Here is a 16337-nt window from a genome sequence, read left to right as displayed (position 1 = left end):
TTTGCTCAGAGAACATCCCTTTCAAGCAAATGTGTTTGCTCTTACACTCAAGACATGTGAGCTGAGGAATGAAATATCAAACAGGACAACTGTTTAATGGGATGCACGCATGCTCGCGCAGCCACACGGGCGCACACACACACACACAGTTATGCATGCAAAAACAAAGCAAATGAATCTCTGAGTTTACACTTGCAGACACTTCATACCTCAGTGTCCTTAATGATAATTAGTCCTCTATGATGCCCACCGAGTGATCAATGACTGTTCTGTGGGTTTTGCATGAATAATTTGTAAAGGAGAGAGTATGACAAAGAGATTGAGAGAAGCAGTAGCTGTGTCCTGTTGTGTTCTGGGACAGGGGAAGGCTAGATTACCCATGTGCCAGGGGAATCTAATGCAATTACGAGTGTTTGCTTACACCATGTGTCCTCTTCCGTCTGCGCAGCGGCATCGGGACTGCACCCGCCGCCATCCTCCCATTCAGCTCTCTTGTTTGTTTTCAGTATTTACGCCACCACAATTCCCTGCTCCTTCACCACCCCCTCCTCATTTGCCCCTGTTTTCAATATCACTAATTAAAGTAAACCAATAAGGTTGGGGGAGGGCAGAAAATAAGATTTGTTTGAAGACCAGATTGAACTCTACCGGCAACTCAGAAGTCAAAAGAGACATTGTGGGGGTTGTTGTTGGTGGTGTGTGTGTGTGTGTGTGTGTTTTGCTGGCAAAATATACATTATTTATAATGCAAGAAAGGAAGCCACAAAGGGAGAAAGGAGGTTTGTTTAAGAGATTAACATTGGCCTGCTTATTAGCTTTAGCACTCATTCCCAGTCATTTGCCTGTTCTCCCATGCCATCCACAATGGAGCCAGATTATTGATTAAAATCAACTTTTACATTTTAGTCTTAATTTGAGTCTCCAATAACGCTTCACATTAATGTATCTGTACGTAGAGCAGTAGAGGTAGGATGTTGCCCATTGTACTATATCAAGCCCTGGCTTGGCTGTCGATACCGTGGGACATGGATGACTTAAATATTTTGTGTATTAGCTCCAAGGATGACATTAAGTTAATCTGTCTATGCTCCCATTTGTTCTTTGAGATTTAAGAAATATAAGCAAACATGAAGCACACAGAGACTCCAGCTAAGATGAGGGCCGATTGAGAGACTTTTGGTAAAGAGAGGGAGCTGATCGCAGTGAACTGTTGGCTTTCTCAGTGTGAGGCTGTAAGAACACTGTCCATGTTCAAACCTCCCCGGTTAGGATTACATATTTGATGGTTAATCCTTTGCTTAAGTTTAAATCTGTGTGTCTTGCTGACAGCAAAGTTGACCTTACAATGTGAACCTTCTTAAAAACTAACTTCCCAGAGGCATACAAGATTTAATTCAAGATCACTAGGAAGAGATCACATTTACAAGCGATATGCAGTGAAAAACTGCGTCTACATGCAAGTCTGTGTTTTCAGTAGCAAGTCTTTACTTGCTAGCCTATTAATGAGGAAGAAAAAAACTTGCTGCAAGACCTACACTGTTAGTCTCTAACCCCTTCATTGAACAGCATTATTATCATGCCACTATAAATTTTGTTCCTGTTGCCCACATGCTAGAGTACTCTTACAGAAACTCTCGATATTAAAAAACTCCAAAAATCAATCTATTTATTCCTGCTAAACTGCAACCATTGATAGGTGATACAACTAACATTGTTCATCTCACTAAAGTGCATTACGCAAGCTTTGGGTCGTGACGTTCATCTGAATGTTACACGGCCATATAATTTACAATATAATAAAATAATATTGTATCTGCTTTTGAACACCATTTCTTACTGTCTTAAATGTATTATTCAAATATTGTCTGTGCCCTGCTTCATTACTGCTATAATATAAAGTATAATACAAAAAATAAAAGTTAAACTCTCTTAAGTCTCGAGGCATTAGTTTCCGGTTGCTTTAGCACTACATACATTTCTGTGTACATCGGTGAGATGGATTTATCTAAAACTGCTGAATCTGTTTGTCAGCTATGCAGACTCCTAAAGACACAAAACAAAGTGTCTTTATAATTTAGACTTCCAGGTACGTACATATTTAAATACACGTATATGTGAATTCAGCATTACTCAGTTGAATTGCTGCTGCCCACGTGTAATTGAAACTGTGGGATGGTTGAGTATGAGTAATCTAACCCAGCCACCTATAATGGATCATTTCAGGTTTCTTTTCTGTTCACCACAATTACTATCCAAAGAAAAGTGTATCAACTGTGTGTGTTTTTTGGGATTGGCCCAGTCTTTTTGTGGACAGGCAGTAAAAAAAGGAAGCGTGATCCGGGTGCCTCAATTTGGAACAATGGTGAGTTGTTGTGAGGAAAAGTGGAAAAACAGAATGATGTACTTCACCGTGGTGGTAGAGCAAGGTTAACTATGGCCAACCGCACTCATCTTGACTTTTCTTGTCTTACCACAACCTTGAAACTCCTATGAAGCAATGTTCAACTTGGGAGCCATCAGAGCCAGAATATTTTTCAAGGCCAAAAACAACGAGTGCTTGTCTACCACTAAAGTCAATTTATTTCACGTGATTTTTTTTTATCCTAATATTTTATCTCATCATATTCTTGGGAAAAGGTGAACAAAGTTCTTTTAAATAAACTGCAAAAAATGTTATAAAAATGTAACTCGCTTTAAAGGCATATTACTACAGCATATTGACCATTTTAAATTGTTCCATGTAGATACACAACCACTTATTTCATATCAATTATGTTCTTACAGTCACATAAATAAAACGTTCACAAACCCTCCCAGGAATTACCTCAGCCACATGAGGCTGTGGGAAACAAGGGAGAGGTAAACTGAGCAGGTTTGGAAGAAAGGTAAATCTCCAAGTACTTTCTTCATGCTTGTGAACTTCTCCGGGATTACCGGGTAAACACACAGGGTCTCAGAGAAATATTTCCCCTACCTCCATGCCATAACCACATCAAAATACTCTGTTGACTCAAAGTTAGCACTAAAACAAAGAATAAGTGGCAGATGGGATAGGGCTGTGTTCAAGTCTGTCATGGATAAGTCCTGTCAAGCCCACAGGGTCAGAAGTTATTCCACTGTTTTGGGGCACTACATTTAAGTCAAGTGACAGTGAGTCACGGGTAAGAGCATGAACACAAATTATGATTCTCTACTTTTGCCATGGTATCTAATTAATATATAATAAAAAATGTATCCTCAGAGTCTTTAATACTAGGTCATAAGAGCTATAAAAAGCTAGACTCAAACTACCCCAGAGTATGACTCCTTCCCATGCCTGTTGGTGATGTGCTGGGTGACCACTATGGGAGAGACTAAACAAAGGAGTGCCATGATAGCACCTTAGAGCTAATCTCTCAATTACTACTTTACTGCTGCTGTCAGACAAAACACAACAAAAGCTTAGACCTGTCACGCATGTATCTCTGTATGTGTGTGTTTGTGTGTCTCTTTGGTAATAGCCATGTGTGGTCTGCCTAATCCTGCTCTTTGTTGCAACTTAACTATTAAACAGTGTCACAGGTTATAAAACACAAACATATGGTCATGCATGGCTCAATAAGGGGTGCATGATAAAGTTCTTATTAGGGTTAAAGGTTTTGTATAACACTAATGCCGCTGAGAAATGTAACTATAGATTTTAATATTGTACGAGGAGCACAGAAAAATGTAATAGTCTTGTATATACTTTTGTTAGCCATGTCATATGTCTTTTGCTTTTAGAGTGCTGTTGCATGGAAAACATTACTATAACAACACTAGTATCTGAATCCATTTCAGTCACTTTATAATGCCAAATGCACTGTTATCAAGTCTTCAACACATGGCAGCCATAATTTCTAAAAATAAATGATAATACCTAGATAAAGTAGGCTTTTCACTTAAAAAACAACACACAATGCCGTGCCAGATATGTTACTGCACAGTTCACTAATGCAGCAGAAAACCAGTTGTCCTTCCACTACACTAAGTACCACATTGTGCTGTCCTCCAGTGAATCTGAGTATATTCCACTAACACAGCAGCTAAAGCTAACCGTGTCAGTGAAAGACCGGGAATGTCACAGGCAATGCCTGGCATTAGCCGTATAATGGCCAGGATTTGCTGATAAAACAGGGGCCTCACACTGGCAGTCTTTAGTGACTTAAGTGGGCCGTTCTTCCATAGCCTTGAGGCTATACAGTATATCTACTTGGTCTCAGGTTTAGTTCTCACAGATATGGATATTGTAATTTCTTGACTGATCAATTTTAGTTTTACTTTTTTGATTTTCCAGTGACACGAAACAAGTGTGCAAGAGGTTTATGAGAACACAGTGATATCAGTATCGTATAGAACTGAAGCCCTGCAATGTCGCACTGCAAAAAGAACATATAAAGACTAATTAAAAGTAGTTAACACTGAATATTTGCAACACTGCGTTTGCCACTGAAACACATCAAAATATATTGTGTGTAGAATGGATATAATACAGAATGATTGCTTCTGTATGTTCACTGAATACATCATCAATGTCCTTAAGAAATGAAAAAATGGAAAAGTGAAACACTTCTAGAAAATGTATTTGTCATAGAATAAAATATCTCAACATTTTGTCAGACTTAATTGTTAGCCAGTGAAAAACAAATAAACCTGTCACTTTTCTTGTTTGATATGAATTCTCACTGTGTGACTGAAGCAGCCATAATGTGAAACGGGAACGAAAAACAGATAAAGCCAAATATAAATTAGATGTGTATTAAATTATTTCAGAATATCTAGTAAAAGAATAAATATTACTAAGAGTAGATGCATTGCGTTGCTGTATTGTGTAACCATGTTGCTGAAACTGACCCTTTTTTTCGTCTTTAATTGTTTTAGTTTTGTTATTTATTTATTCTCCTTAATGTGGCAGAGAAAGAAAAATATTAAAAATTAAAATTAAAAAAAACTTTTTTAAAGTAATGTCTTTTACTTTTTGAATATACATAAATGTAATCATAAAAATGCATACAGCTTGATTCCAGGTAGCAGGAATGTGAAAATGATGGGGTGAAACAGCTAAACATCGGCTGCTGCTTTCAGCGAATCTCATCGAGTCAATGCCACTCCACAAGACAAATAATATTCAACCGCGTCCTTCTATTTCCATTACTAATTCTTTTGTGTTCAGAGAAACCTTTTCCATATGACATGAAATAACAAACAAAGACCAATATAGCATATTCTTTTTTAAACCCACATAGACTGTTTTCTGCCTACTATTCTTATATTCTTAGCATATATAATGTGCCATCATCCTGTCACACAGGAATATAGCTTAATAAATATGAGGAAATCCCTTGATCCCACTCTAAATGTTGTGAAAAGGCAAGGCAGCATGTTTTGATTTTTTTCCAGACATACCTTTATTTGTGCCATGGCATTTACCTCAAGTATCGTGTCTAAAAGTCTCAGGAAAGTAATGATACCAAGAGAAAACGAAAAGAAAATCAACAGAGGGGGGAAAAAACATGTAAATATCAGGGTTGGTATCTCTTATCACTATTCAACTCCATGCTCCTTCATGCTAAAAGGTTGTATCCAAGAAATATCTGCAGAAAAGCTGTACAGATGAGTGAAAAATATGACGAGATGGACAGTTAAGGCTTTTCAAATGCATACAGTGCTGAGGTTGTAATTCAGATAACATGTCCTCCCTGTGTTGGTGCACAATGCTGTGATAATTCCAGAGGTTACAAGGATCAAAAACAAAGAGGGGAAAAAAGAGGTGGGAGACTTACGGTCGTCACTTTGGATAGTTTTCCCATGGATGAGGCAGATATTTGGACACATGTCCGCAAGAAAGCCTTATAAATCTGTGAGCATGTCCAACATTTATAGATGACAGTGCCCAGTCACATAACCACCTGTCAAAACTTGTCTTCCTATTTCTTTTGATCTTCCCCTCTTATCTCCTTCTACTGCAGCATTATGTGCATTATTATGTGTTCTATTTCTCGACAACATTCTCTACTTTGAGGGTTTTTTAGTAACAGAAGGTGACCTAAATTGTATAATCTGTGATTGATAGCATACAGGCAGAGGAGAAGGAAAGGAAGGAAGAGCACCAATTTATTTTCCATTTTAAATAAAGATGGAAAAGTGAGGTAAGTGCCAAGGGTATTCATCTGATCTGAATGGAACTTCAATAAAACAAATTCCTTCGGCAGCTATTTCAGCTCTTCACTGGGAGGCATTCCCCAAACAACCTTTTGTCTTCTGTCCTGACAGCCCACAACTGTTATTCTAGCCCTTCTCTGTGACTCCCATTTAAATCAATATATAATATTACCAAGGACGAAATTTGGTAAGCCTGACCACATGAAGCAGATGCTTCTTCATGGTTTATGACAGATTCAGCTACTTGGTTCCTGTGTCTTTTAGAGCACCTTCTATACAAGGGTATTTAATTACAACTATTGCTGTACATTGATATCTGGATTAGAATGACCATCGTTGCAGCTTCCAAGCATGACAAAAAAAAATTGCCCTGATGTTCCTGCAGATGCTGTATATTTATAAATTACAACCAATTTACAAAAAAAAAAAAGAAGTAAACATTTTTGTGTGATGGATCATGATAAACAAAAACAATAATCTCAGAAATCCACATGAATAAATGATTCTTTGCACACTGAAAACCTGTTTTTATTGAGATGATGCCTTTAGTGGACCTAAACATCAAAGCTTTTACACGACTGCCATCTAGTGGCAGATGGTGGCATGTCATTTCCTACAAAGCCGAGCATGGAAAATATTGTAATTGTCAAACTAACACAAAAATGACAAAAACAATGCAAAATGTTATAAAAGTGACAGAATACTTCATTTTATGAGCAGACATTAAAGGTTTATCCTTTGTTTAAGAATCTTGAAGGCTGACGACAGTGCGGATGCTAAGAAAATAAAAAGAAGAAGATGAATTAATATCGAAGTTTCAATTCCCAACAGAACCAAAACATCCATCCTACAATAGAATTGCAATGTTTATACAATTAATCAATCCAGTGGACATTACTACAAACATTATCCATTTTTTTAAGCCACAAGTCACTGTTCTAGCTTAATCAATGTGAATATTTGGATGTTTTAAGGTCTCAAGGTAATCAAATACTTAATCAATAGAAATATTAAGGACACACTATACCAAATAGTATTTAAATTTTAATGTCCTGGGAAATAAGTTTCTGAAATTATTTCTAAAGATCAATCAAATTGAATCTAGTGATTTGTTTAACCAAACAGAACATGTTAGACAGACGTTAAAGATTTGAAAATACTTTTCTTACATACACAATTTTGTCCCTATATAGCAATTCAGCCCCAATATTTATGGCTAAGTAGACTTTTTCGTTGTTGTTTATGTACACATATGAAAGGTCTCACCTTTTACCACTTTTTAAAAGGTCAAAGGCCTTATTGATTTGAACCAGCGGGAGCTTCTCCGTAATAAACTCATCCAGTTTCAACTTGTGATTCATGTAGTCATCCACCAGTTTAGGCACATCCTTCACACTCTTCCACCCTTTAGAAAAAGTTAACAAGCTCAATTTGTAAACATGTTTTCATGTAATATGAATTGCATTGTTGTAAGACCGTCCTGTGGACACATTCACAGCCAGTTCAGTGCACATCAGATGTGAGTTTGATGTGCTCATAGTACATGAAACATATGTAAATGTATTGTTACAAACTGTAAAAGTGATTATATAGTTTATGTAGGATATACCTAACTGTCTGTTCTCACTGAACTTCTTCTTATATACGTTTTGAACTCAGGAACCAAAAACTGATGGGTATTTTGACAGAAATTTAGACGATTCATCGATTGTTTAATTTGTTAACTGAGCACAACTCAAGACTTTTTACAGATTCTATTTTTTGGGGTTATTCTTTGGGTTATTAAATTGTACTTCAATAATATTTAGGTTCAGGAATGTTGATCAGAGAAAACAAGCAATGATTGTTTTTAATGCTTTACCTAAAAAAATTACAAAATAAAATTCTAATGCCAAAGCATTTGTAATATAATTTTTAACACATTTTAAATATTAATAATCCAATAGTAAGGTTTTTTACTCCAATATAACATTCGATTTTGCACTGAAGGGCAACATTAGGGACAGTTTTTCAGGATGATACACTCAATTTTATGTTCATCACTCAATTCCACAATTACACCAGTTACCATAAACCTGTTGATGCGTTATGAAATGCTGTTAAATAATCTAATATGTATGGTAATTTTTTTTACTTCACCTCCAAAATAAGTGCCCTTTAAGGTACGTCCCATGAGAAGCTTTTCAACTGAAATGCTCATTACTTCTGTCTCTGTCCATCCAGCAATGACGCAAGTACCCCAGGCATCTCTTGTGGACTCAAATGCAGCATTCTAGGGTGACAGAAGCAGTTGCTTAGCTAATTATCATTTTGTATTTGCATCATTATAGAACTGTTTCACTTGTGTCACTTTTGCAAAAGAGATCAAATCTAGGTTAACAAGGAAGACATTGTACAGTGTATTCCAATTATAGTCACAAGACTTAATTTGCATTGAACAATCGCACGCCAAATTTCAAATGAGGCACCCACCATGATAGCTGGACTTCCAACACACTCTAGCGCATAGTCCACACCTCCACCTGTCTTCTCCACCACAACCTCTTGGATAGGCTTGCTGTAATCTCTTGGGTTTATGCAGTCTGTCGCTCCAAACTGTCGGGCTTTCTCAAACTTGTCAGGGTTGATGTCAACCCCGATGATCCTTCTCGCCATGGCAACTTTGCAACCCATGACAGCAGCCAGCCCGACAGCTCCAAGCCCAAAAACGGCACACGAGGAATCTTTTTCAACCTGAACGCACAAAAGTTGGAAGCCAGTCAACTAACAATTCTTAAAGATCATTTCAGCATTTTCACAGATAGTTTTTACAGTAAATATAACATTTAGAGTACATTCCTTTAAACGCATACATGAGATATTATCAGGTCTGTGAATCTTGATTAAAGTTATGTCTAAATAAATAACGCATGCAAGGATTTCCACTCATTTTTAGTTGGTTTCTTTTTAGTAAATGAGTACAAAAGTGTCCTGATTTTGTCATTTTGTCATTTTATTTATGTGTGTGTGGACCTACTTTTGGCTGCTCCCTTATTCACAAAGGGTCACCTCAGTGACTTTGGCAATTTTTAAAGCAGATTTCTTTCCACATGCAGCCAAAACAGGAACATTTATTTCACATGTTATACAAATGTGTAAACAATTGCACTACTTTGCATTATTTGAATTTGTATAAAGTAACAAATTAAAGTAGTTGACATGTACACCTTATCCTGAAAACTTAGAGGCACTCATGCCATTTCTGCCATCTAGTGTTGATATTAAATGACTACAGTCTTGCAGCATATTGTAAGACAGAAAACTTCCAAATACAAATATCACTAATTTTTCCTTTTTTTTGGTTAAAATATGCTTGGCTGTTTATATATTGTCATGTTTATCAATATATCTTTTCAAATTTGTTGCTTCGTCACATCTGTTCTAAGAGTATTAGTTTGAACCTTTAGAGTTCAGTTTTCTAACCTTGCCTGCATTAATAGCAGCTCCATAACCCGTGGAGACACCACATCCAAGCAGACAGACTTTGTCTAGCGGTGCATCGCTTCTTATCTTTGCAACCGAGGTGTCGGGGACCACAGTGTATTGAGAGAAAGAACTGACTCCAAGGAACTGGTAAACCTGCTGTCCCTTGCAAGATATCCTGCTAGTCCCATCAGCCAAAATTCCAGCTTGCATATTTGTCCTAAAAACCACAAAGAACAGTATTTACGTGAACACATTTTAAGTAATAGAGTAAACGTGGTTGTCTCAAAAATGGGGAAATAAAATCACCAGTTTTTCTTGCAATGATTTGTTTTTGGACTTAGACAGCGTTCACATTCCCCACAGTATGGCAGAAAAAGAGGAATAACTTTGTCCCCTGCGAAAACAGCAAAACAATTATGTAAGTCTGAGAAGAAAAAAAAGAGAAATAAGACAAATGTCATCTGACTGGTTGTGGCGCACTTTACCCGGGGAGAATCTGGTGACTTCTGGGCCAGTGCTCTCCACTATGCCAGCTGCCTCGTGACCAAGTACCAAAGGGAATGGTCTGAATTTCATCCCTTTTCCAGTCTCAAACAGGTATTCCCAGTCTGTGTGGCACACACCTGTGGCAACAACCTGTACAAGCCAAATGATGTGACAGTTTTAGGAAGTGGAAGTGTCTGTGGTTAACAGTCACACTAACAGGAAATTAGATTAATCATATGCAAATCATATGTATTGTCATATTGCTGACAAATTTGAGCTGTGCCCAACCTTAATTCGGACTTCATGAGCTTTAGGTGGTGCCACCTCCACTTCTTCAATACAAAGAGGCTTCCCGGGCTCCCACGCAACAGCTGCCTTGCATGTGATCACCTAAAGGGGAAGAAACCCCAAAACAAAACAAACAAGTTTGCAAGGATGAGTGACTGTGTTTGGGCGCTGTTACAGATGGAAACAAACAACGAACACTCTCCATGACAGAAAACTTTCGAATGAAAAGCAGAACCCCCAAAAAGCAGCAGTAGCTGTTTATAAGACAAACAGTAAAAAAGAAAAAAAAAAGCTTAAAAACAACTTTTTTCTTACCTTTCCAACTGTTGCCATTGTTGACAGATGCTGTCTTCATATAAAACAGCCTGTATTTAAACAAAATAATTTAAATAAAGGAATAATTAAATCTTCACTTATCACCAAAACAGCTGCGAGTTACATTATATCAACATTTGAGTGGGTAAGGTTGAACTGACCGAGTCAAACAGCAGACAGGTTGCACCCTCTTCTAATTCTAGTTTTTCTTCAATGGTTTAGCTCTGTCAGCGCATTTACGACACTTTCCGAGACTGCCCGGTGCCTTTACGGCACGTTACGGTCACACGTGTTGTAGTCGCATGGAATTTCGGCAGGGCGGTCTGAAGTCTAGCCACTCGGTCAAATTTGTGAGTAATTTTCTTTGTTTGTGCAAAAACAGTGTTGCGCACTTTTTCGGTGTGTATGTTTTTAAACGACTACGTATCGTGTTGGTTTATGTTAGAAAAAACAGATGAATTTTCGTACTTTGAATGACTGAGTAATGCTAACGTGAGCTAACGACTTCAGCTAGCATAAGAAAGAGCTTCCAAGTCGGCATAGTTTGCCTGAATCATGGGCAGGCTAATTCATTCATAAGTGTTTAGCTTCAAGCATGAAATCACGTGAGCTGTGTCGTCTTTGTGTTTTCGTTATTTCTTATTACAGAGCATTTGAGGAAAATGTCGTTCAGAGGAGGAGGAGGACGAGGTGGTGGCGGATTTGGACGAGGTGGAGGAGGATACGGTGGAGGCAGAGGTGGTGGAGGATTTGGACGAGGTGGAGGAGGATACGGTGGAGGCAGAGGTGGTGGAGGATTTGGACGGGGTGGTGGAAGAGGGGGTTTCAACAGACAGCAAGACTATGGACCTCCTGAATATGTTGTTGGTAAGCCCAGTTCTAACAAAACGCTAAACCGAGTGCTTCTTTATACACATGTGAAGCTAAACTTTTACCACAGCTTCGCGTGAGTTCTCAGCCATTGAGATACAAGTAAACAGTCTTGATGTTGCCAAAACACTGACTCTGTAATATTACCATTACACAGTTATGGAGAAATGGTGTGGATGAGTAGGCTGTGAGAATTTTGTCATCATCAAAGATGGAGACTATCCAAGGATGTGGAAAACAAGACTTGTCCTGTTGCCTGTCTTCTGTCTCTTCTTTTCTATGTTTGCTGAAAAGTCACCAGGAACTAGTCTGTGCAGTCACAAAAACAAACAAAAAGAACAGGCAGGCATGCAGATGTCCACGCACACCATCTTGCTTGAATCTATGTAAAGCCCATGTAACATATGTAAGATGACATTATCAAGCCAGCATTTACTGTGTTAATTACTTTGTGGTAGAGTCCTGGCAGTTTACATGCGGTGCCAGTCACGATAGAAACAAACAAAAATACCAGAAAGTTTTTTTTTCCCCCTTCTGGGTTGCCACTCTATGCTTTGTCATTTTTATAATTGTTCCTCTAGTTTTTCCACATCTTTGTACATTACCCTAGTGTCCATTCCAATAGTTTTGGCAATCTCCCTCCAGGAATTTGCTGCCGATTGTGAGTCCGTATTATGGTTTCTATTCCTTTAACAGATCCTTACATTGTTATTCTGTCATTGACAAATTCTAGCACTGCATCAAAAAAGTAGCCAGAAATGCATAGGAGAAATCAAAGGTATTCAACAGGCCATTCACGGTTGTAGTGGGCAGTGTTGATGTGACATGTAATTAAGTTTCTGGGGAGGTGCATGTCAGTTTATGAGGGTAGGTTGCATTATAGGGTTTCTCAGTGTCTGCGGCTATGTACATTGCCCACTGAAGCATACGTTTCCAGTCAGTATTAGCAGGCAACTCTAAAACAACGGTGGACCTTTGGGTGTGTGTGAATGGTGAACTTCAGTAGATATTCTATGTGACGAGAGTATGAAATTAATACACCGTGTGTCACCTACATGAGGTATTCAAGATCCAGTTCATGTTAATTAACTTTAACTACATGTTTCCAAGTTGTCCCAAAAACACCAGAAAACCAAAAAGATGTTATATAATATTAGTAATAGTAGTGGTGATAGTAGTAGTAACAATAGTAATAATAATATGAGCAATATGTAAGTGTTTAAATGCAAACTGCATTACAGACAATCTTTTATATATTTAATGATCATCCCACAAAATGTGAATATGACATGCTGTACCAGGAGTTAGGGTGCATGGAATATATTTTTAAGTCCACATTGTAATATTGTTAAAGATGTATCTGTGTTTCTACTCATTGGGCTGTTCAAAAACAATTTTTTTCCAACTTATTTGAACTTTGTTTTTATATGTTTATATTCTAGTGCCTCAAAGTCTCTGTTTTAGCATATATTCTGGGTCACTTCCTTTAACCCCCATTTATTCCCTCGGCCTCCAAAGAATTTCAGACTTACAGAAACCTTGTGCTGGATGCCCATAAAGTGAACTGCAGAGCAGTCAAGCATATGCTGACGTATTATAACCAGACAGAAATTTAAATTGGGTGTCAGTCATGGTATTGCACGTCTTAAACTTTAACTGTGTTTCATTGTCTTCACAGCAGTGGGAGAGTTCATGCATCCATGTGAAGATGACATTGTCTGCAAGTGCACAACAGAGGAAAACAAGGTTCCCTATTTCAATGCCCCAGTGTACTTGGAAAACAAGGAGCAGATTGGAAAAGTCGATGAGATATTTGGCCAACTCAGAGACTTTGTATCCTTTCTATTGTCTTTGTTTTTCTCTAAACCTTTGATTAAGTAGGGAATCTGTTTGACATTGTCAGTGTTCTTGTTGCTTCCTTAACCCACCTTTGCAGTATTTCTCAGTAAAACTTTCTGAAAATATGAAGGCATCTTCATTCAAGAAACTACAAAAGGTACCAAAAATGTCTCACTAAACTTTTCTAGTGACTAATTTAATATCTTAGATTTCTAACCAAAATGTTGTCTTTTAGTTTTATATAGATCCGATGAAGCTACTACCACTGCAGAGATTCCTCCCGAGGCCACCAGGAGAAAAGGGGCCTCCAAGAGGAGGCAGAGGTGGAGGAAGGGGTGGTGGTCGTGGAGGTAAGATGGCATTCTCATTTTAATTTAATCTTCTGGCTACGTGTTTAGAATATATAACAAAACAGACATTTTTGTTTTTCTTTAGGAATTTTGCTCAGTTTTTGCTCAGTATTTACTTTTGTAGATTGAAAATGGAAAAAGCCTAATGCATGCAAGAGTAGTTTGATTAATTTTACTTTCTTTTTGTCTCAGGTGGTTTTCGAGGAGGCAGAGGTGGAGGTGGCCGTGGTGGAGGAGGAGGCCGTGGTGGAGGAGGAGGCCGTGGTGGAGGAGGCTTCAGAGGAAGAGGAGGTGGCGGTGGTGGACGTGGATTCAGAGGTTGGCAGGTTTTCTATCGTCTTACAATGTTTTGGTTATTTTCCCTGATGTGACACATGGTTTATTATGTCTGAACTTTGTTGATCTTTTGTTTTCTTATAGGTGGGAGATGATCTGACTCTGATGGTTCATTGTGACCATCACATCCTTATGGTCACTCTCGCAGCTAAAAGGTTATGATCTGTGTCAGATCCTGGCCTGTTGGACTCATATGAAGATTGTCTCTATTTGTAGAGTTGATTTTCCTGTTCTATTTTAATTTTTTTTTTTACCAGTTTTAGAAGATTGCTGGATCTTCAAGATTTGTATTTAAAATGTATTCTTGTAGCTGGAACCTTTTTGAGTCATTTGTGGGGATTATTGTATATTTGTGAGAAGAATGACAGGCGTTCGAACGTATTCACAAACCTCCATGTCCAAATGTCTTCATGTGCAGGATGTCAGACGTGTTTTCAGCTAAAAACATTGGTAGTTTGTAATATAAAGAGTTACCATTGCAATCAAATGCCTCAATTAAAAAATGTGCTTTATAATTGTGTGGCTGTTTCTTTATCATTCAGCAGTTTTATCCACATAGAAATTAAAAGAAAAGAAACAAAAAAAACCAGGCACAACTATGTTTTTACTTACTTTGGGCATCTCCTTGCTTATAAGTCACCTAAAAATATGCTCTATTTAACTCAAGTTACAAACCAGTGGAGGTTATGTTTCAAAACCCCTTTAAATTAAGGCTGAGAAAATCCTTCTGCTCATACTGGGTTCCTTGTAATGGCAAGAAGACGTATCTCTTGTCCTGCATGAGTAGGACTGGATGACTTGTGACTTGGGGACAGTTTTGTCAGTTCTTTTTATAAGACTGAAGTGGGAAACTCAAAAGAGGAAGTGATCGATATCATGTTCTTCTTTTGACTTGTTTTGAATGCACTGAGTGACAAAAACAAACGTGTCTTATTCATTGATGTGTTATGGGCTTAGTCTGTGGTTTCTGTTTGGCATGCTTTTAAAAAGCAAAAATATACTTAAAACGATGCAGGTGACGGTTTCACGAGATTGAGGCTGGACCATCTGGCTTGTCCATACTTGCGCAGCACATTGAGGTAGTGCACTTTTATAAATATCTGGGTGTCCCACTGGATGAGAAGTTCTACTGGTCACTGAACACTGATGCTCTACACGAAGGCGCAGAGCCAGCTGGTGGGCAAGCCAACTGTGCTTGGCAGGAGGCTGGACACTTAAGACTGTGGTTGTGAGGGATACATTGAACAAAATGAAAGCTAAAATGGACAACAGCAGACACCCGCTCCACAGCCTCCTGACTGGGCAGAGGAGCAGCAGTGGCATACTGCTGCAGATCTGAGTGGTTCAGGAGGCCCTTTGTCCTCACTGCTAGTTTAACTGGCAGTTTTTTTAACTGGTGAAAGAAGTTTTCTTAGTTGTTTTTTTCCCAACACTGTAGTAGGATTCTTCTTTCCTTCTGATTTTTGCAGGTAAAAATATCAATAACTGAAACTCACATTTTTATATCTTTCTTATATGAGTCTGGCATGTTACAAAAGCCAACTCAGCTTGTTCAGTGTGAATCTTGTTTCCTGTATCTGGGCACAGTGTGTTGATCTATGTCTCAGACTAAACCCTGTGAGTTTTTCAGTGTAACAGAGTAACAGCTGGACAGCATTCAATCAACCCTGGGTTCTGGATGAATCAAACCTAAACAACCGAGCCTAAATAAGGACTAAAAGCAATTCTAATAAATTATTTTATTTTATTTTATTTTTAAAAAGGTGCAAAATGAATAATAAAGGTGCTAAATTGAAAACAACACCAATGAAGTAATTATTCATATAGTGCTGAAACAAATGGTTTGTGACTCTGACTTTTAGATTTATATTGAGGCTTAAAAGCAGATTTGGAAGAGTGTGCTGTACTTTGAAACAAGCTTCAACATATCAAAGATAATTTCCTTATCTAGCTTTTTTTTTTTAATCCTAACATCATCAACATTATTTACATGAAGGAGGTGCTGCTGGCAGTATCTCACCAATCAGAAACAAGGACAAGACTACTGGAAGTAGAGTGACTGATTTTAAAAAGGAAACTCTGATATTAGGAAAATATGACGAGGTTAAACACAGAATACAGACTGAAAACACCAGAGTGTGTACGGTATGTGAGGAAATTTAGAGTCTGGTAGGGAGGTCAGCTGTGTAAGGTTGGCATTTAGGCATT

At 38.0% G+C, this 16337-nt stretch overlaps 2 protein-coding genes across 2 annotated transcripts; one reads left to right on the top strand and one right to left on the bottom strand.

Moving 5' to 3' along the window:
• Positions 1–6667: 6667 nt before the first annotated feature.
• Positions 6668–10994, bottom strand: LOC101485738 (alcohol dehydrogenase class-3). Its single transcript, XM_004553610.5, has 10 exons — positions 10896–10994; positions 10735–10784; positions 10420–10521; positions 10131–10281; positions 9952–10039; positions 9643–9862; positions 8653–8913; positions 8320–8452; positions 7447–7585; positions 6668–6956 (listed from the first exon to the last, which is right to left on the bottom strand). The coding sequence occupies exons 2-10, from the start codon at positions 10750–10752 to the stop codon at positions 6923–6925; spliced, it is 1146 nt and encodes a 381-aa protein (XP_004553667.1). The 5' UTR covers positions 10753–10784; positions 10896–10994; the 3' UTR covers positions 6668–6922.
• On the top strand, positions 10948–14644 carry gar1 (GAR1 homolog, ribonucleoprotein). The gene is made up of 7 exons (XM_004553611.5): positions 10948–11084; positions 11383–11601; positions 13283–13437; positions 13541–13600; positions 13679–13793; positions 13986–14111; positions 14214–14644. The coding sequence occupies exons 2-7, from the start codon at positions 11397–11399 to the stop codon at positions 14222–14224; spliced, it is 672 nt and encodes a 223-aa protein (XP_004553668.1). The 5' UTR covers positions 10948–11084; positions 11383–11396; the 3' UTR covers positions 14225–14644.
• The last annotated feature ends 1693 nt before the right edge of the window (positions 14645–16337 follow it).

Source organism: Maylandia zebra, linkage group LG2 (genome assembly GCF_041146795.1).
Source record: "Maylandia zebra isolate NMK-2024a linkage group LG2, Mzebra_GT3a, whole genome shotgun sequence".
Lineage (NCBI taxonomy): Eukaryota > Metazoa > Chordata > Actinopteri > Cichliformes > Cichlidae > Maylandia > Maylandia zebra.
The sequence above is the reverse complement of the archived record's forward strand: the minus strand, read 5'-3'. Positions and strand labels throughout refer to the sequence as shown.

What these genes read in the sequence shown, in the direction of transcription:
- gar1 (XM_004553611.5), top strand. Translation starts at nt 11,397, where the DNA reads ATGTCGTTCAGAGGAGGAGGAGGACGAGGTGGTGGCGGATTTGGACGA. An exon ending in CATTCAAGAAACTACAAAAG is followed by an intron (nt 13,601 to 13,678) that starts GTACCAAAAATG and finishes GTTGTCTTTTAG; the next exon opens with TTTTATATAGATCCGATGAA. An exon ending in AAGGGGTGGTGGTCGTGGAG is followed by an intron (nt 13,794 to 13,985) that starts GTAAGATGGCAT and finishes TTTTTGTCTCAG; the next exon opens with GTGGTTTTCGAGGAGGCAGA.
- LOC101485738 (XM_004553610.5), bottom strand. An exon ending in AATCATTGCAAGAAAAACTG is followed by an intron (nt 9,863 to 9,951) that starts GTGATTTTATTT and finishes TGTGGTTTTTAG; the next exon opens with GACAAATATGCAAGCTGGAA. An exon ending in AAAGGGCACTTATTTTGGAG is followed by an intron (nt 7,586 to 8,319) that starts GTGAAGTAAAAA and finishes CTTTTTCTAAAG; the next exon opens with GGTGGAAGAGTGTGAAGGAT.